General features: G+C 41.2%; 3 protein-coding genes across 3 annotated transcripts in view; 2 read left to right on the top strand and 1 right to left on the bottom strand.

The window, feature by feature from the left end:
* her8.2 (hairy-related 8.2) overlaps window positions 1-328 on the top strand; it is a 2,146-nt gene extending 1,818 nt beyond the window's left edge. The window contains exon 4 of the mRNA XM_053651582.1: window positions 1-328. This exon is cut by the window's left edge and continues 278 nt beyond it. Coding sequence (XP_053507557.1) covers window positions 1-63 — 63 coding nt within the window. The 3' untranslated portion in view covers window positions 64-328.
* A 3,538-nt stretch (window positions 329-3,866) lies between these two features.
* Window positions 3,867-6,618, top strand: LOC128624547 (transcription cofactor HES-6-like). The gene is made up of 4 exons (XM_053652295.1): window positions 3,867-3,944; window positions 4,826-4,912; window positions 5,046-5,127; window positions 5,253-6,618. The coding sequence occupies exons 1-4, from the start codon at window positions 3,867-3,869 to the stop codon at window positions 5,684-5,686; spliced, it is 681 nt and encodes a 226-aa protein (XP_053508270.1). The 3' UTR covers window positions 5,687-6,618.
* Window positions 6,619-6,710: 92 nt separating this feature from the next.
* On the bottom strand, window positions 6,711-12,125 carry LOC128624475 (secretory phospholipase A2 receptor-like). The gene is made up of 5 exons (XM_053652158.1): window positions 12,109-12,125; window positions 11,817-11,862; window positions 9,164-9,511; window positions 7,909-8,250; window positions 6,711-7,770 (listed from the first exon to the last, which is right to left on the bottom strand). Exons 2-5 carry the CDS (start codon window positions 11,851-11,853, stop codon window positions 7,424-7,426), a joined length of 1,074 nt encoding a protein of 357 aa, XP_053508133.1. The 5' UTR covers window positions 11,854-11,862; window positions 12,109-12,125; the 3' UTR covers window positions 6,711-7,423.
* Window positions 12,126-12,855: the final 730 nt, after the last annotated feature.

The raw sequence follows: 12,855 nt of genomic DNA, 5'->3' as shown, positions 1-12,855 counted from the left end.
GCTAGGCCGCCTCCCACAAAGAGCCCACATCTGACAACTCTGGAAATGTGGAGGCCTTGGTAGAACACTGTGTGTGTGTGTGTGTGTGTGTGTCGTAGACCCTCCTCTGCTATGTATCTTATAGATATACCTGTTGGTGAGTGTGCGGTCCAGAGTAGCGCCTCTTTCCTGAACCTCGTTACTTCCTGTCTGAAGTAAACTTCCTGTAGCCTGCATTGTAGAAGGCAGTTAATCTCCTGTGTTTATTTATTTGAGTAACACTGTAATTTATTGGATTATTAATCTCCAGAGCTCACTCTCTGACTAATACTGTAGAGCCCGTGACCTCTATGCTGTATCTAATAACCGTATTAACCTGTCATTAATAAATAAACAATAAAATGTGGGGTTTTGTGGTGTAAACTGAAACTTGGTGCCATCGTATCAGCGTGAACACAAACACATCGAGTCTCTTGCTGCAGACTGGAACATAAACACTGCTGGATAAAAGCTAAAAGATCACGCTGCGTGTACACGGGGAGTAAACCGGGACCAGATTCCGATATCCAACAGTGATCAGACACAAACGTTTAAACAGCTATCATTATACCAGATTACAGGACATTAAAACACCTCGAAACTCGATCTTCAGAAGAGGGGTGAATATTTTGTATTAGTCTGAATGTAAACGTAGTCAGTGTTGTGTACATTTAGTGTCTTTTTTATTCCGATTGTTGTGGATGTGGATAAGATGATGAACCAGTGTCCGATCTCAGATTCAGATCTGCTGAAACACACGCCCGTCAGCTCAGCTCTGTACACTGGTCATCAGTACACCTGAATGTGTGATTTAAATCCTCATGTGAGTTAAACGACGCGGAGATTCATCACAGGTGGAAGTGCTGCGTGTGTGAAGGCAACTACAACCTGAGCCCAAATTCACCCCTGACCCCTGACCCCACGGTCCCCGACACATCAATTCAGATTCACGAGACGGAGTGTGTGGGAAATAAAATGATCAGCACTGTGTGTGTGTGTGTGTGTGTGTGTGTGTGTGTGTGTGTGTGTGTGTGTGTGTGTGTGAGCTGAAACACAAAAGCCGACGCCTGCCAGCTGCTCGCTCGCTGAAGAGGACAGAAGGCTGGAGGACTCGAGCAGACGCTCTGACAAACACTGTAGTGCACTTCACTGAACCCAACCTCATTCTCCCTCTCTCTCTCTCTCTCTCTCTCCTTCCTCCTCTCCCTCTCTCTTTATTCCTCTCTCTCTCTCTTTATCCCTCTCTCTCTCCTTCCATCCCTCTCTCTCTCTCTCCGCTTCTCACCTCATCTGTTCTTTCTTTTCTCTTACAGTACACTGAGCTTTTCTTTATTTGTCTTTACATTTTGGTGCTCTTTATTTTGTTTTATTTTGTTCCTTCCTTTCTTCCTTCCTTTCTTCTTTAACTTCCACTTTCTTACACACTTTCTATTGTGTCCATTTTCTTCTTTTCTCTTTCCTCACAACCTTTTCTTTCTTTCTTTCCTTTTATATCTCTTCTACCAAGTGTTTTTACCTGCCTTCTCTTTTTTCTTTTATGTTCCTCTCTTTTTTTTACCATTAATCCTCTCTTCCTTACTTTTTTCTTTCATCCAGCATCTCTCTCTCTCTCTCTCTCCCTCTCTCTCTCTCTCTCTCTCCCTCTCTCTCGTGCAGGCTGTAACTCGGAGCCGCTCTATAAATAATGATCACAGATGGACTTTTATGAGAGAAATCTCCATAACAATACTGCATCAGCAAACACAACACTAACGACAGACGCGGTGCTCAGTATGACATCACACACACACACACACACACACACACACACACTCCTACACGCACACTCCTACACACACACTCCTACACACACACACACACAACCCCTACACATACACACACACTCACACACACACGCAGAAAGAGAAGCTTCACAGTTAACTCCTACATTTTACTTAGAGTTAAAAAAAGAAAAAAGTCTAAATGTATAACTAAAGCCTCCTGAATGATTAATACACATCCCTCAAACTTTATTTTTCATCCTAACGTCTCCACACAGTTACTGAGAGCTCGTACATGACCGGATCAGATCGAACCATCTTCCACTTGTGTGTTAAACAGTAAACAGGGACTAACTGCAGGTAGGAACTAAAGTTGTGAGCGGGGAACTGAAGAAAGTGGGACCACACTGAGGTCTGAGGAATCGTTTGGATCGGTCTGTTTACAGCGTTATCTCTAAATTGTATAGAACTGAGATGTTGCTGAAATCGCAGCTCGGTGTCGCACAAGTACGCAGAACATCACGACCATTTGTTGCTTTGTCTCTTGCTAGCGAGATCGCTGGGTCAGGGCCACTGTCCGGAGTGAGAGGCTGAGTATAAACTCATGGGTCTGTAGGATACCTGAACACAATACTGCCATCAGAACCGTCAGAACCCACGTGCGCTTACTCTCACAGGATCAGAACTAACTGCTCAAATCACACGTCTTAAATATCTTAACGTCTCAGTAACTCCACAAAACTAAAAGCAAAGGGATGCAGTTCATCATTCATTCATCTTCAGTAAGAGTTTCATCCTGAGCCGGACCGCACTGGATCCGAGCACAAGGCGGGGGTGTAGTAATAATCCCCCGACGTGTCCAGGGACTTCAGCGTGAATCTGAAGACAGTCCAACATCCAACTCAGCTTCTCACACTCTTAGTTTTTTCCCCGAGATCAGCTTTTCACTAACGCTGCGTTCCAGAACTGCGTTTTAGTTCCTAAAATAAAAATCTGAACCCTTGTTTTAGGACCATTTTAACCCCGTGTGTGATAATGTGATGTTTCTCAGGGACACAACACACTTCTGAGAGCTGTACACCAACAGTACTTATATATAATAACACAAACAAACACACACACACACACACACACTCACACACACACTCACACACACGCACCCACACACACACTCCTACACACTCACACTCTCTCTTTCTCACACACACACACACACACACACACACACCACCTGTCGCTCAGTTCTAATTGGCCTCCGAGGTCCGCGCGCGCAGCTGCCACCTGTCTGTCTGAGGTCCTGAGAACAACGAGCACAAAACCCAGCAGCAGGCGGGAGGGACAGAGCGGAAGTGACGTGGGTTAATTCGAGCAAACAAACGAATGAATAAATGTAGAAGTGAACAAACTAACAGTGTGAGTAAAAGTCACGCGGGGGAAAACACTGTACTAGACTAAATAATGTTTTATTTATTTATTTATTTATTTATTTATTTCGTTTGACCCGGAAATGTAACTATAGCGACCTTTCACACTGTAGCTACATTAATAGGCTTTAAAGATTCACCTTGTTCATGTTCCTTATGGGCTCCACCTCAGTGACACGGAAGGAGAGACTTCATGCTTTTTTCCTCTCAGACTGTCAATCAAAGAAAGAGTCGAATAATGAATGGATGAACACACTAATAAAAATAAATCGAGTAGAATAACTAAATACATCAACAAAATATACATTTAATCAAACTGACAAAACACAGATCAAAATAAATAAATAAATGAAAACCTAATAAGAAATAATAGTTCACACAAAAGCTCGCGCTCTGATTGGTCATTGAGATGCTCCGGTGAAGGCGCGCTCGCGCTGATCCTCTTCAAGTGTAGAGCAGTGCGGGGGGTCAGTGCGGGGGAAGGGGGGGGCAGACCCGCATAAAACCCGCACAGAGCGGAGAGTACACACCGCACACCCGGTCATAACGCGTCTCGGCTCAATGGAGTATCTCATACACGACTGACACACACACACACACACACACACACACACACACACACACCTGAAGCGTTCCGGTACCGAACTCCGGACCCTGTTCCGTCATGGCGTACTCGTCTCGCGCAGGTAAAATCGGTCTGTGGACGGTTTCGGATGAGGAAGACCGCAAAGGAGACCGGAAGGTAAGCAGTCTGACTGCGTCCCAAACCACCGGCACCGTGCCCAAAGAGCGCGCGACGTAAACGTACCGTTAATACCAAAGGTTCATCTTTACTCATAGCAGAATAAAACTTAACACGTGAAAGTCTAACACACAAATACAAGATATATTTACATCAGTTTTCTTTTAAAACTAATTATCTGATCAATAAATAAATAAATATATGATACAGATTTCATTCATTTCAGATTTTAAACTGTTTAGCTATTTTAGGGATTTGTTTAAAAGCATGTGTGAATTAAACTGTGGGGTTTTTGTGCATAATTTATTAATGAAATATCACTTAAAAAGAAATGATTCAGAAAGCTGCGCTTTCACTGGTGCGGTCCAGAGGAACTCTTCCATTCAGTGTGTTCATGAGCACGCGCACTGAGTGCAGTTTACCTTTAACAGTGATTTAATATCCCGTGTGTCTGTAATATTTCATCATCATCAGAGGCACTACAGAATAAATCAACTTCTCAGTGAGATATGATTATTAAAGATTTATTTTTACATGTTGTGTAAGTGAGAGTTATTCATTAAACACCTTATTAAGAACTTGTCTGTACATCAGATAAATTGGTAATAAAATGAAATACAATAGAAATAAAACTGCATAAGAAATATAAAAATAAAACATTAAAACGCACATAAAACAGTCAGACAAACAAAAAGCAAGACAACAAACAACAAATACAACAAATGTTTTAGACTGAAGTGAGAAAGTTTCTGTTAGAAAACGTGTTTTTTTCTCGCGCGTGCTGTTCGACTCTAACTCGAAGCTCTTTCCTGTCAGTGACTCGGTATAAAATACAGAACGAGGAGTTTTATCCGTTTAAAATCCTGTTTGTTTGAGAACAGACGAGGAAGCCGCTGGTGGAGAAGAAGAGGCGCGCGCGCATTAACGAAAGTCTGCAGGAGCTCCGGGGTCTGCTGTCCGACACCGAGGTGAGACACACCTGCGCGTGCACACCGGTTAGATCAGACAGATGGAAGAAAGTTAGACACATTCAAAGCGTCTCTCTCTCTCTCTCTCTCTCTCTCTCTCTCTCTCTCTTTCTCTCTCTCGACCTCTCTGCAGTTGCATGCAAAGATGGAGAACGCAGAAGTGCTCGAGCTCACGGTGAAGCGGGTGGAGGGCATCCTGCGGGACCGGTCACATGGTGAGATATGAGCCTGCGCGCGCGACTCAAAGTTTTATTAATGTCCGTCACCGCACGCGCAGCAGAATTTACACGTGTCTAAGTAGTTATGTGTAATGATGATGATGATGATGATGCAGATGCAGAGTCGGACAGCATGAGTCGCGAGGCCAGTGAGCGCTTCGCCGCGGGCTACATCCAGTGCATGCACGAGGTCCACACCTTCGTGTCCACGTGCCCCGGCATCGACGCCACGGTAGCTGCGGAACTCCTCAACCACCTGCTGGAGTGCATGCCGTTAAACGAGGACCTGCAGGACGTCATCCTTGATCTCGGCTCCGAGCTTCTGTCTCCTACGGGAGCGTGGCCGCGCGTCAATTCACCGGGAGCGCGCGCACCAGCTCTGTCCCCGAACTCTTCCACCGGCGGCGCTGAAGAAGATCCGAACTCCGACCTGGAGGAGACCTTCAGCGAGCCAGCTCCGGGGTCTGCGGTGGAGCAGGAGGAGGAGGAGCAGGAGGAGGAGGAGGAGCACCGGAGCACCGCCCCCTACTGTACATCCATGTGGAGACCGTGGTAGAGCCGCGAGCGCACCGGAAACAGCACACCTGTAAACTGACGCACGACTGGAATTAACCGGAATTCATTCATGCAAATACAAACGGATAAAAAAATACTTGACCTTCTTTAAGGATCCTTTAAGGACATCACTCTTTCTACATGTGCACGAGTCTCATTAATAAACCCAGGAGCTTCACCTTTAAAACCTGTAAAACACTGTGCTTCCTGCAGTTCGAGGATAAACTCCGAGGATAAAACTCATTTCAGGAGTAAAAGTGGACTTTAGGAACGCTGCTGTATGTTCAGGACACATTTCGATTGTTTTATATTCAGATTCATCACAAGTCCCTCTGGATGAAACCCGTTTCATTTCTCTTTTTATCTTTTAGAACTCTGTTTGTTTTGAATGCAGTGAAATATCTAGCCTAGTTCATTTAATTGTTTTTGAACCTGAAGCACCAATAAATAGATGAATGATTCATTTAGATGAGTTTTATAGCTGGTCATAATAATAATAATACATTACTTTAATGGCTGATTATCTGTTAATGTCCTCATGTAAAAGTAATTTATGAAATGAAGGCAATATTTTAAGCAGGTCTGGAGCAGTATTATTGATTGTCTTCTGTGCATGTTTTAAATTGTATTTTTTTAATTAGTTCCTATGTAGTGCAACTAACTCAGCAGAATTAAAACAGTAAGAAGGTGTAATAATTAATCCGTGTTGTAATTGAGGGTTTTTACTGCAGTACACATCAGCTCAAAGAAAACACAAGATTCAGATTTAAAACTAAGAGAAGGGGAAAGAAAACCCCTCTAAAAGCCAGAGGAAACGGATTATAATACACTTTTGGAAATGTACATTGTAAAAACCTAATAAAAATTCCATCGGAGTACATAAAACACTGCACTGCTTCATATCCAGTCCTAAATTCATTCTGACATGTAGAATTTACAGCGTTTTCACTCACTTTTCACAGAACTGATCAAATAATAATGAACCTAAGGACTTTTAAGAGACACTTTTTTTATATAAATAAAAACTTTATTAGTGTAAAAACATCAGGTTACATTTTATTAAGAAAGAACATCAAACGTTTCTGAACTCAACATTAGTGCTTATTCAGCTACTAAAACCCATCCATCCATCTTCTGTAGCGCTTATCCTTCAGGGTCACTTTGGACACGCCAATCAGCCTACCATGCATGTATTTGGACTGGGGGAGGAAACCGGAGTACCCGGAGGAAACCCCCGCAGCACGGGGAGAACATGCAAACTCCACACACACAGGGCCCCTGCGGGACTCGAACCCCCGACCTGGAGGTGTGAGGCGCTAACCACTAAGCCACCGTGCACATGAAGAGAAACAACACAAAAGATATCACAAGAGAAATGACAAAAAAATATATTTTCTTATTATATATAGATATGATAATAGAAAAGAAACAACTTTAATAAATTTGAAAGAAAAATTACGGAGAAAAGGATTAATATCTTAAAAATGTGTGTATTTGTATGAATTCGTCTGAAAGCCTTAAGTACATCTTGTGGATATTCTGGTGAATGTGAATTGGTGTGTAAAGCTCTGCGTGTGTGAACAGTTCCTGCACACTTTAGGCTTTTTCCTGCTCTATGACACCTGATTCAACTCATCACCTAGTGAACACATGCATAATGAAGGGTTCAGGTGAGTTAGTGCTGGAAAACACTCAACTGTGCAGTGCTCTGTTCTTCCAGCATGGAGAAAACCGCCTTTTATTTCAATTTACACACGACTCGAAGTTCAGCAGAGTCCATCACATAATCAGGTGCTGCTTCTGCAGTGTGTGTGTCAGCAGCGCAGTGAGACAGCGGAGGTTCTGTCTGTCTCTCTACGTCCTCGCAGGTCAGCGGACCGGACGACACCTTCATCTCAGAGAGACGGTTCGGTCCAAGCCCCACCCACAGATTCCCTGGGGGGACACGCCTCCTCCTGAGCTCAGACTCCAGCTCTTCCTGTTCAGATTCAGAATCGATGTTGAGAATTCCAGCCCTGTTCCCGTCACGACAGTAATCCAGCGCTTCCTCCCAGCTCAGAGCCTCATCACTCACATGGATGGAAACTGATAGAGACAGAAAACCCCAAAAGGAGGAGGATGGTTTAGAGTGATATCAGAGACAGAGACTCACACCAGCTGTGTTCTAGTCATCATACAGAAGATTGCTGAGACAATTTTACTGTTTGGAAAGTTGACACTTACTGCCATAGCACACAGGGTAGTGAAGATGATTACATGGATGTGATTCCCATTTCCCCTGCCATAGTACTACACAGTCATTTGGTGATGATGGAGGATAACTACTACCCCAGTTCCAGTTTCTGTAGGTGGAGTTTCCTCCATCGGTCCACTGCCAGTTATCACACAGCAGGCTGATCCAGAAGGACGTGGTGCTGTTTAACCCTTTAATCTTCACCTCTTCATTCTGCTGCTGATCTCTGATACTGACCAGGTCAGTGTAGTTCCCCCTGCAGTAACTCTGAGCACCAGACCAGGTCTTATTCTCAAGGATTAGATGATAATTAGGAGTCTGTGAAGAAACATCTGTGGAAATTAAAAAACAAAAACAAATTTGTATGTTTACAATGACAACACATTATGTCGTGGCTAATAATCTTTCCAGCATAATAAAAACCTTCAGAGACAGAGGGTTAGTAGATGTTAAAAAGTAATTAAACTTTATTGAAACAACAAAATGAGACAGTCTGCAGAAAGTCTGAATTATACAATCACAAACATGTCTTTATATACTTTTCTGAAGTAGTAAAATTATCCCAAGGCGGGGCTTTCACCCTTTCTTTCTAGAAACAAACCAATCTCCATTGCCTTAGTTAATTATTCATATCCATATGATACCTTACATATATGGCACATGCGTTGTCAGTTGTATTTTCTTAAATGTTTTACCAGAACACGGTTTTTACTTTGTCCCATAATTCACCCTATAGCCCCAACCTGGTACGCTTCCTCCTGGAAGTCTGATCTGTTATTTTGACACTGATTTGCAAGCTTAAAGGCTTTGGTTGAAAACACAGTTTTGGTGACTGTCTCATTGATATTTTACTGTCTTAGAGTAACGCTGTTTTAGACAAAACACAAGGTTCCAAATGTACACCCTTAGAATGTAAGGTGACTAAAAGTGTTTTATAGTTTTAGATTAGGACTGCTGTGCAGAAAGGTACGGGCTGACACAGAAGAACAATTACTGTTCAGTGAGACACAGAATTCATCTAACTCAATACACACAGAATATAATCTGATCAACAAGTGCACTATGGATTTAGATTATGCGTCTTAGAAATAATTCTAAATGTTGGTTATAGATATTAGATGATACTTTATTAACAATATATATTAGATTAACATATCCAAATATTAGTTACACATTGATTACACTATATTCTAAAATATTAAACTTAATATATTTTTAAAGTTATAATAATATATAAAATTTCACCTTCATAGCACATGAAATATTTTGCCATGTTGCACTGAAGACTTTCCCATGAACCATCAGCCTTCATAGCAGCACAGTAGCTCGATGTCCCACAAACCCCTGCCAGATTTCTGAATGTTACAGGATCACCATTAGACCATTTCTCACTGAACACACTGCGATAGAGACCGATCCATCTCCAATACCCAGAAGGCACCATATTATACAGGTCAGTGTTGTCTTCATCAGAGTACACAGTGACGAGGTCGGTGTAATTTTCTCTGCAAGCTGCCCGAGCCGCAGTCTGAGTCATGCTATCCATAATCGCATAGAACGTAGAGAGACGGCTGTGGACTGGAGGAGAAAAAGCTGTGGAAGAAATTTCTCCTGTTAATGAATCAGGACAGAGATGATGGAGGGAAATGTGATGAGGATGAACGACTATGTGCTGTTTTCCTTTCAGACTGAGAGACTGACTCCAGAACAGCGGTCTGTTGGTGAAGTGACTCAGAAAAGTGAAAACACTGTGATGTGAACAGCTGGAGCTTCATACAGATGTGAACAGCTGGAGCTTCATACAGATGTGAACAGCTGGAGCTTCATACAGATGTGGAAGAGAGCGTGCAGGTGATTTGAGTAGGAGAGATGTTTAAGAGCTGTGTCTGATAAACGAGTTAAAAGGATGACAATATCTAATGGTTTCACATAAATAGTATTTCCGAGGCTGTTAAGAAGTTCTTACACTCTTCTCCGCGGTGTTTAGTATAAAATGCTCCTCTGCATTAGAGGACTCGGGTCTGGGTGTCTGCTAAAGCACAGGGACATTCATCAGTTTATTTCCTTTAATAAAGCCAAGAACACAATAATCGCCTACATATTAGCTGAAGAATGACTTTCACCACAAATTCAGTTCACCACTAACCTGGTTTTAAATGTAGACTAGCTGTAGAAAACTGATGTCCTGCCTGACTGCAATCAACCTCAATGCTTAAACTGTCTACATTAAACAACAAAAACTATTTAAAAACACAAGAAATACATGTTTTAACGAAAGCTATGTCTGTTTCTATGGCATGAATAACCTACATTTCATTCAGGGTTGTATGGATTTATTGATATTTTATCTAAACATTGCTGGAATAAAAAAGATGTGTGTAAGGTAAGCCTGTCTTTTGTCTGGTTTCCTGCTCATATCTCATCTCCACCGCCCACAGGCTCCTCCTGACTGAAGACTGAGAAATAAGTCAGTAACTTTAAAGGTGGAGTTTCTTCCTTCATCACGTAACGACACGCTTCATGAACTGATGATCTCCGATCTCTAGCTTCCATATAAAATGCAGATTACAGCCCTATTATTTCAAAACAATCATTTCATATGATGCCTAATCATGGCTAATTACAATCAGCGTAACCTGCTGAAGTGAAACGATATATTTTAGAATTTTACAAACACTAGCTATTAACTACCACAGCTCTGTAGCAGCACCTGAGGATTTGTTTGTTTGTTTGTTTGTTTGTTTGTTTAATAATCTGGTCCTTCTGGAAGCTCGTCTCTCTCCTCGACACTGAACTGTGTATAAACTCTCATAACTCACTCAGCAAAGGCAGTTTATGATTTATTAATTCTGTCTTATTGTAGTGTTTACATGCCGCTCATTGCTTGTTCAGGACGAGTGTTACAGCAGCTATTATTATTGTACTCTAACTCAGTCATGGAGCTAAACAGTTTAGTGATCTTGTGTTCTGTGAGTTTCAGCTGAAATTAAACCACTGAACTGAACAGGAATCAGTTTTACCCGAGAAAAAAAGATCATTCACTTTAATGAGGAATTACATCTTACTTAATTCTGCAATTCTGTGGACAAAAGCTCACATACATGACTTGCTTCTTCCAGTCAGTAAACACCGCCATCTAGCGGCCACATTTAGTCCCTGAGAGCAGTTACAGAGCGGAAAGAGAACCGCTTGACCTTTGTGAAAGAACCGTTCAGGTAAATGATTCAGTGTTTTAATGCTGCGTGTCCGTTACACTGCTTCGATCGGATCTGATCATTCAGCTCATGTACATACGTCACGAACTCGTACACCAATTTCCTCACATCCATCACAGTTTAATGACACACTTTTATATAAACTCACTGATTCTCTACACAGCAGTTTCTTCATTACAGTAAACCCATTGGGAGTGAACATCAGCCATTAATGTCCTCCACACCGTTTACTGATTCTCACAGCAGAGGCTTTATTTCACAACAACTTCATTTATTTACACATTTCTCTCTTCATTACTGGACTTGGTTTAGGAAACTGAGCTTTCATTTCACACGCATCTAAATAAAATATCAATATTGTTTTTTAATGTTATAAAATTCTGTGTAAATAACACTTCTGCGCTCTGGTGGAGATTTGAATGAACAGAAGTTTGTAATATTTGTGAAATAAAGAAAATAAATCTATATCTGTTTATTCCACCGTGTTAATTCAAGCAGGAAGTTTAAATGGAAGTGATTATTCAGGCAGGAGCGCGTGGTGTTCACCTGATCATCTTTAACACCACTACATTTGGAGGAACGAATCTAAAGAGTGCCATTTAAATAAAAATAACAACAGTTTAAACTCAGCACATGAAGTCTAAAGCTGCATTTTATTCAAACATATTCATTAGAATTTTTACCTGAGAGCAGAAGGAGCAGAACTGACACGGTTACCATGGTGATGTCCTGTGGGTTTAACATCCAACATCAGGGTTAAACATACACACCTGGAATACTGTAATAATAATAATAACAATAATAATAATAATAATAAAGAGGACTTGTATCAGAAGAAGGGCTTGTTGTCAGAGAGAGCTGGCTGTGTGTGTGAAGTGTAAATGATAAAAGCAGTGTGTGAATTTGTCAATAACTAATCAGTGATATGAGAACGTGATCAGGTGAACAGATCCAGGTAAAGTGCTGCAGTCTTACCTGATGAGGTGCTCGCTGCTGAATGGAGTCTTAATGTTCAAATCAAACCCCTTTAACATCCACACGATCATGTGATGCTGACATGTAAATAGGTTTAAAAAAACCCCCCAAAAAACACTGTACTCCCTCCATACTGTATATTAATATAACATTAACACTTCAGCAGGTGGGTGAAATGATCTCAGTAATAAAGGACTATTGTCTCCATCATATGCAAATGTGGCTCCAGGAAAAAACATTCACTGAATTTGCATCAGTGAAAAAACAGCGTGATGCAGAAAGAGAAAATGTTTTATATCTAACTGAATCACATGTGATAATAATAATAATAATAATAATAATAATAATAATAATAACAGAAACTACTATTGATGATTTCAGTGTTTAAACTATTAAAATGTAGTATTTTAGTTATAGTTATATTATATTAGAACTATTTTCATCGATGTCCATGTCAGCATTAGGAGTGAGAGGGAAGAGTGTGACCGGGGAATTCATACACGGATGTTGCTGTGGAGGAAAATAAAATAAATAAAATCCTCCATATGTGCTTTATGTAAATGAGAGGAACATCAACATGATGAACAAACAAACTGGTGTCTAACTGCAGCACAGAGGAAGAAAATGTCCAGAGAATTTCAATTACATGCAGGTTATTATAAAACTTTGTTTACTGAAGTAATGATGTGAAGAATTTCATTAATCATTGAATTAATATGAATTAAACTTGTCAGGCCTCTATAACAG

Source organism: Ictalurus furcatus, chromosome 20, assembly GCF_023375685.1.
Source record: "Ictalurus furcatus strain D&B chromosome 20, Billie_1.0, whole genome shotgun sequence".
NCBI classification, from domain to species: domain Eukaryota; kingdom Metazoa; phylum Chordata; class Actinopteri; order Siluriformes; family Ictaluridae; genus Ictalurus; species Ictalurus furcatus.
Note: the sequence above shows the minus strand (reverse complement) of the source record. Positions and strands in the feature narration are given on the sequence as shown.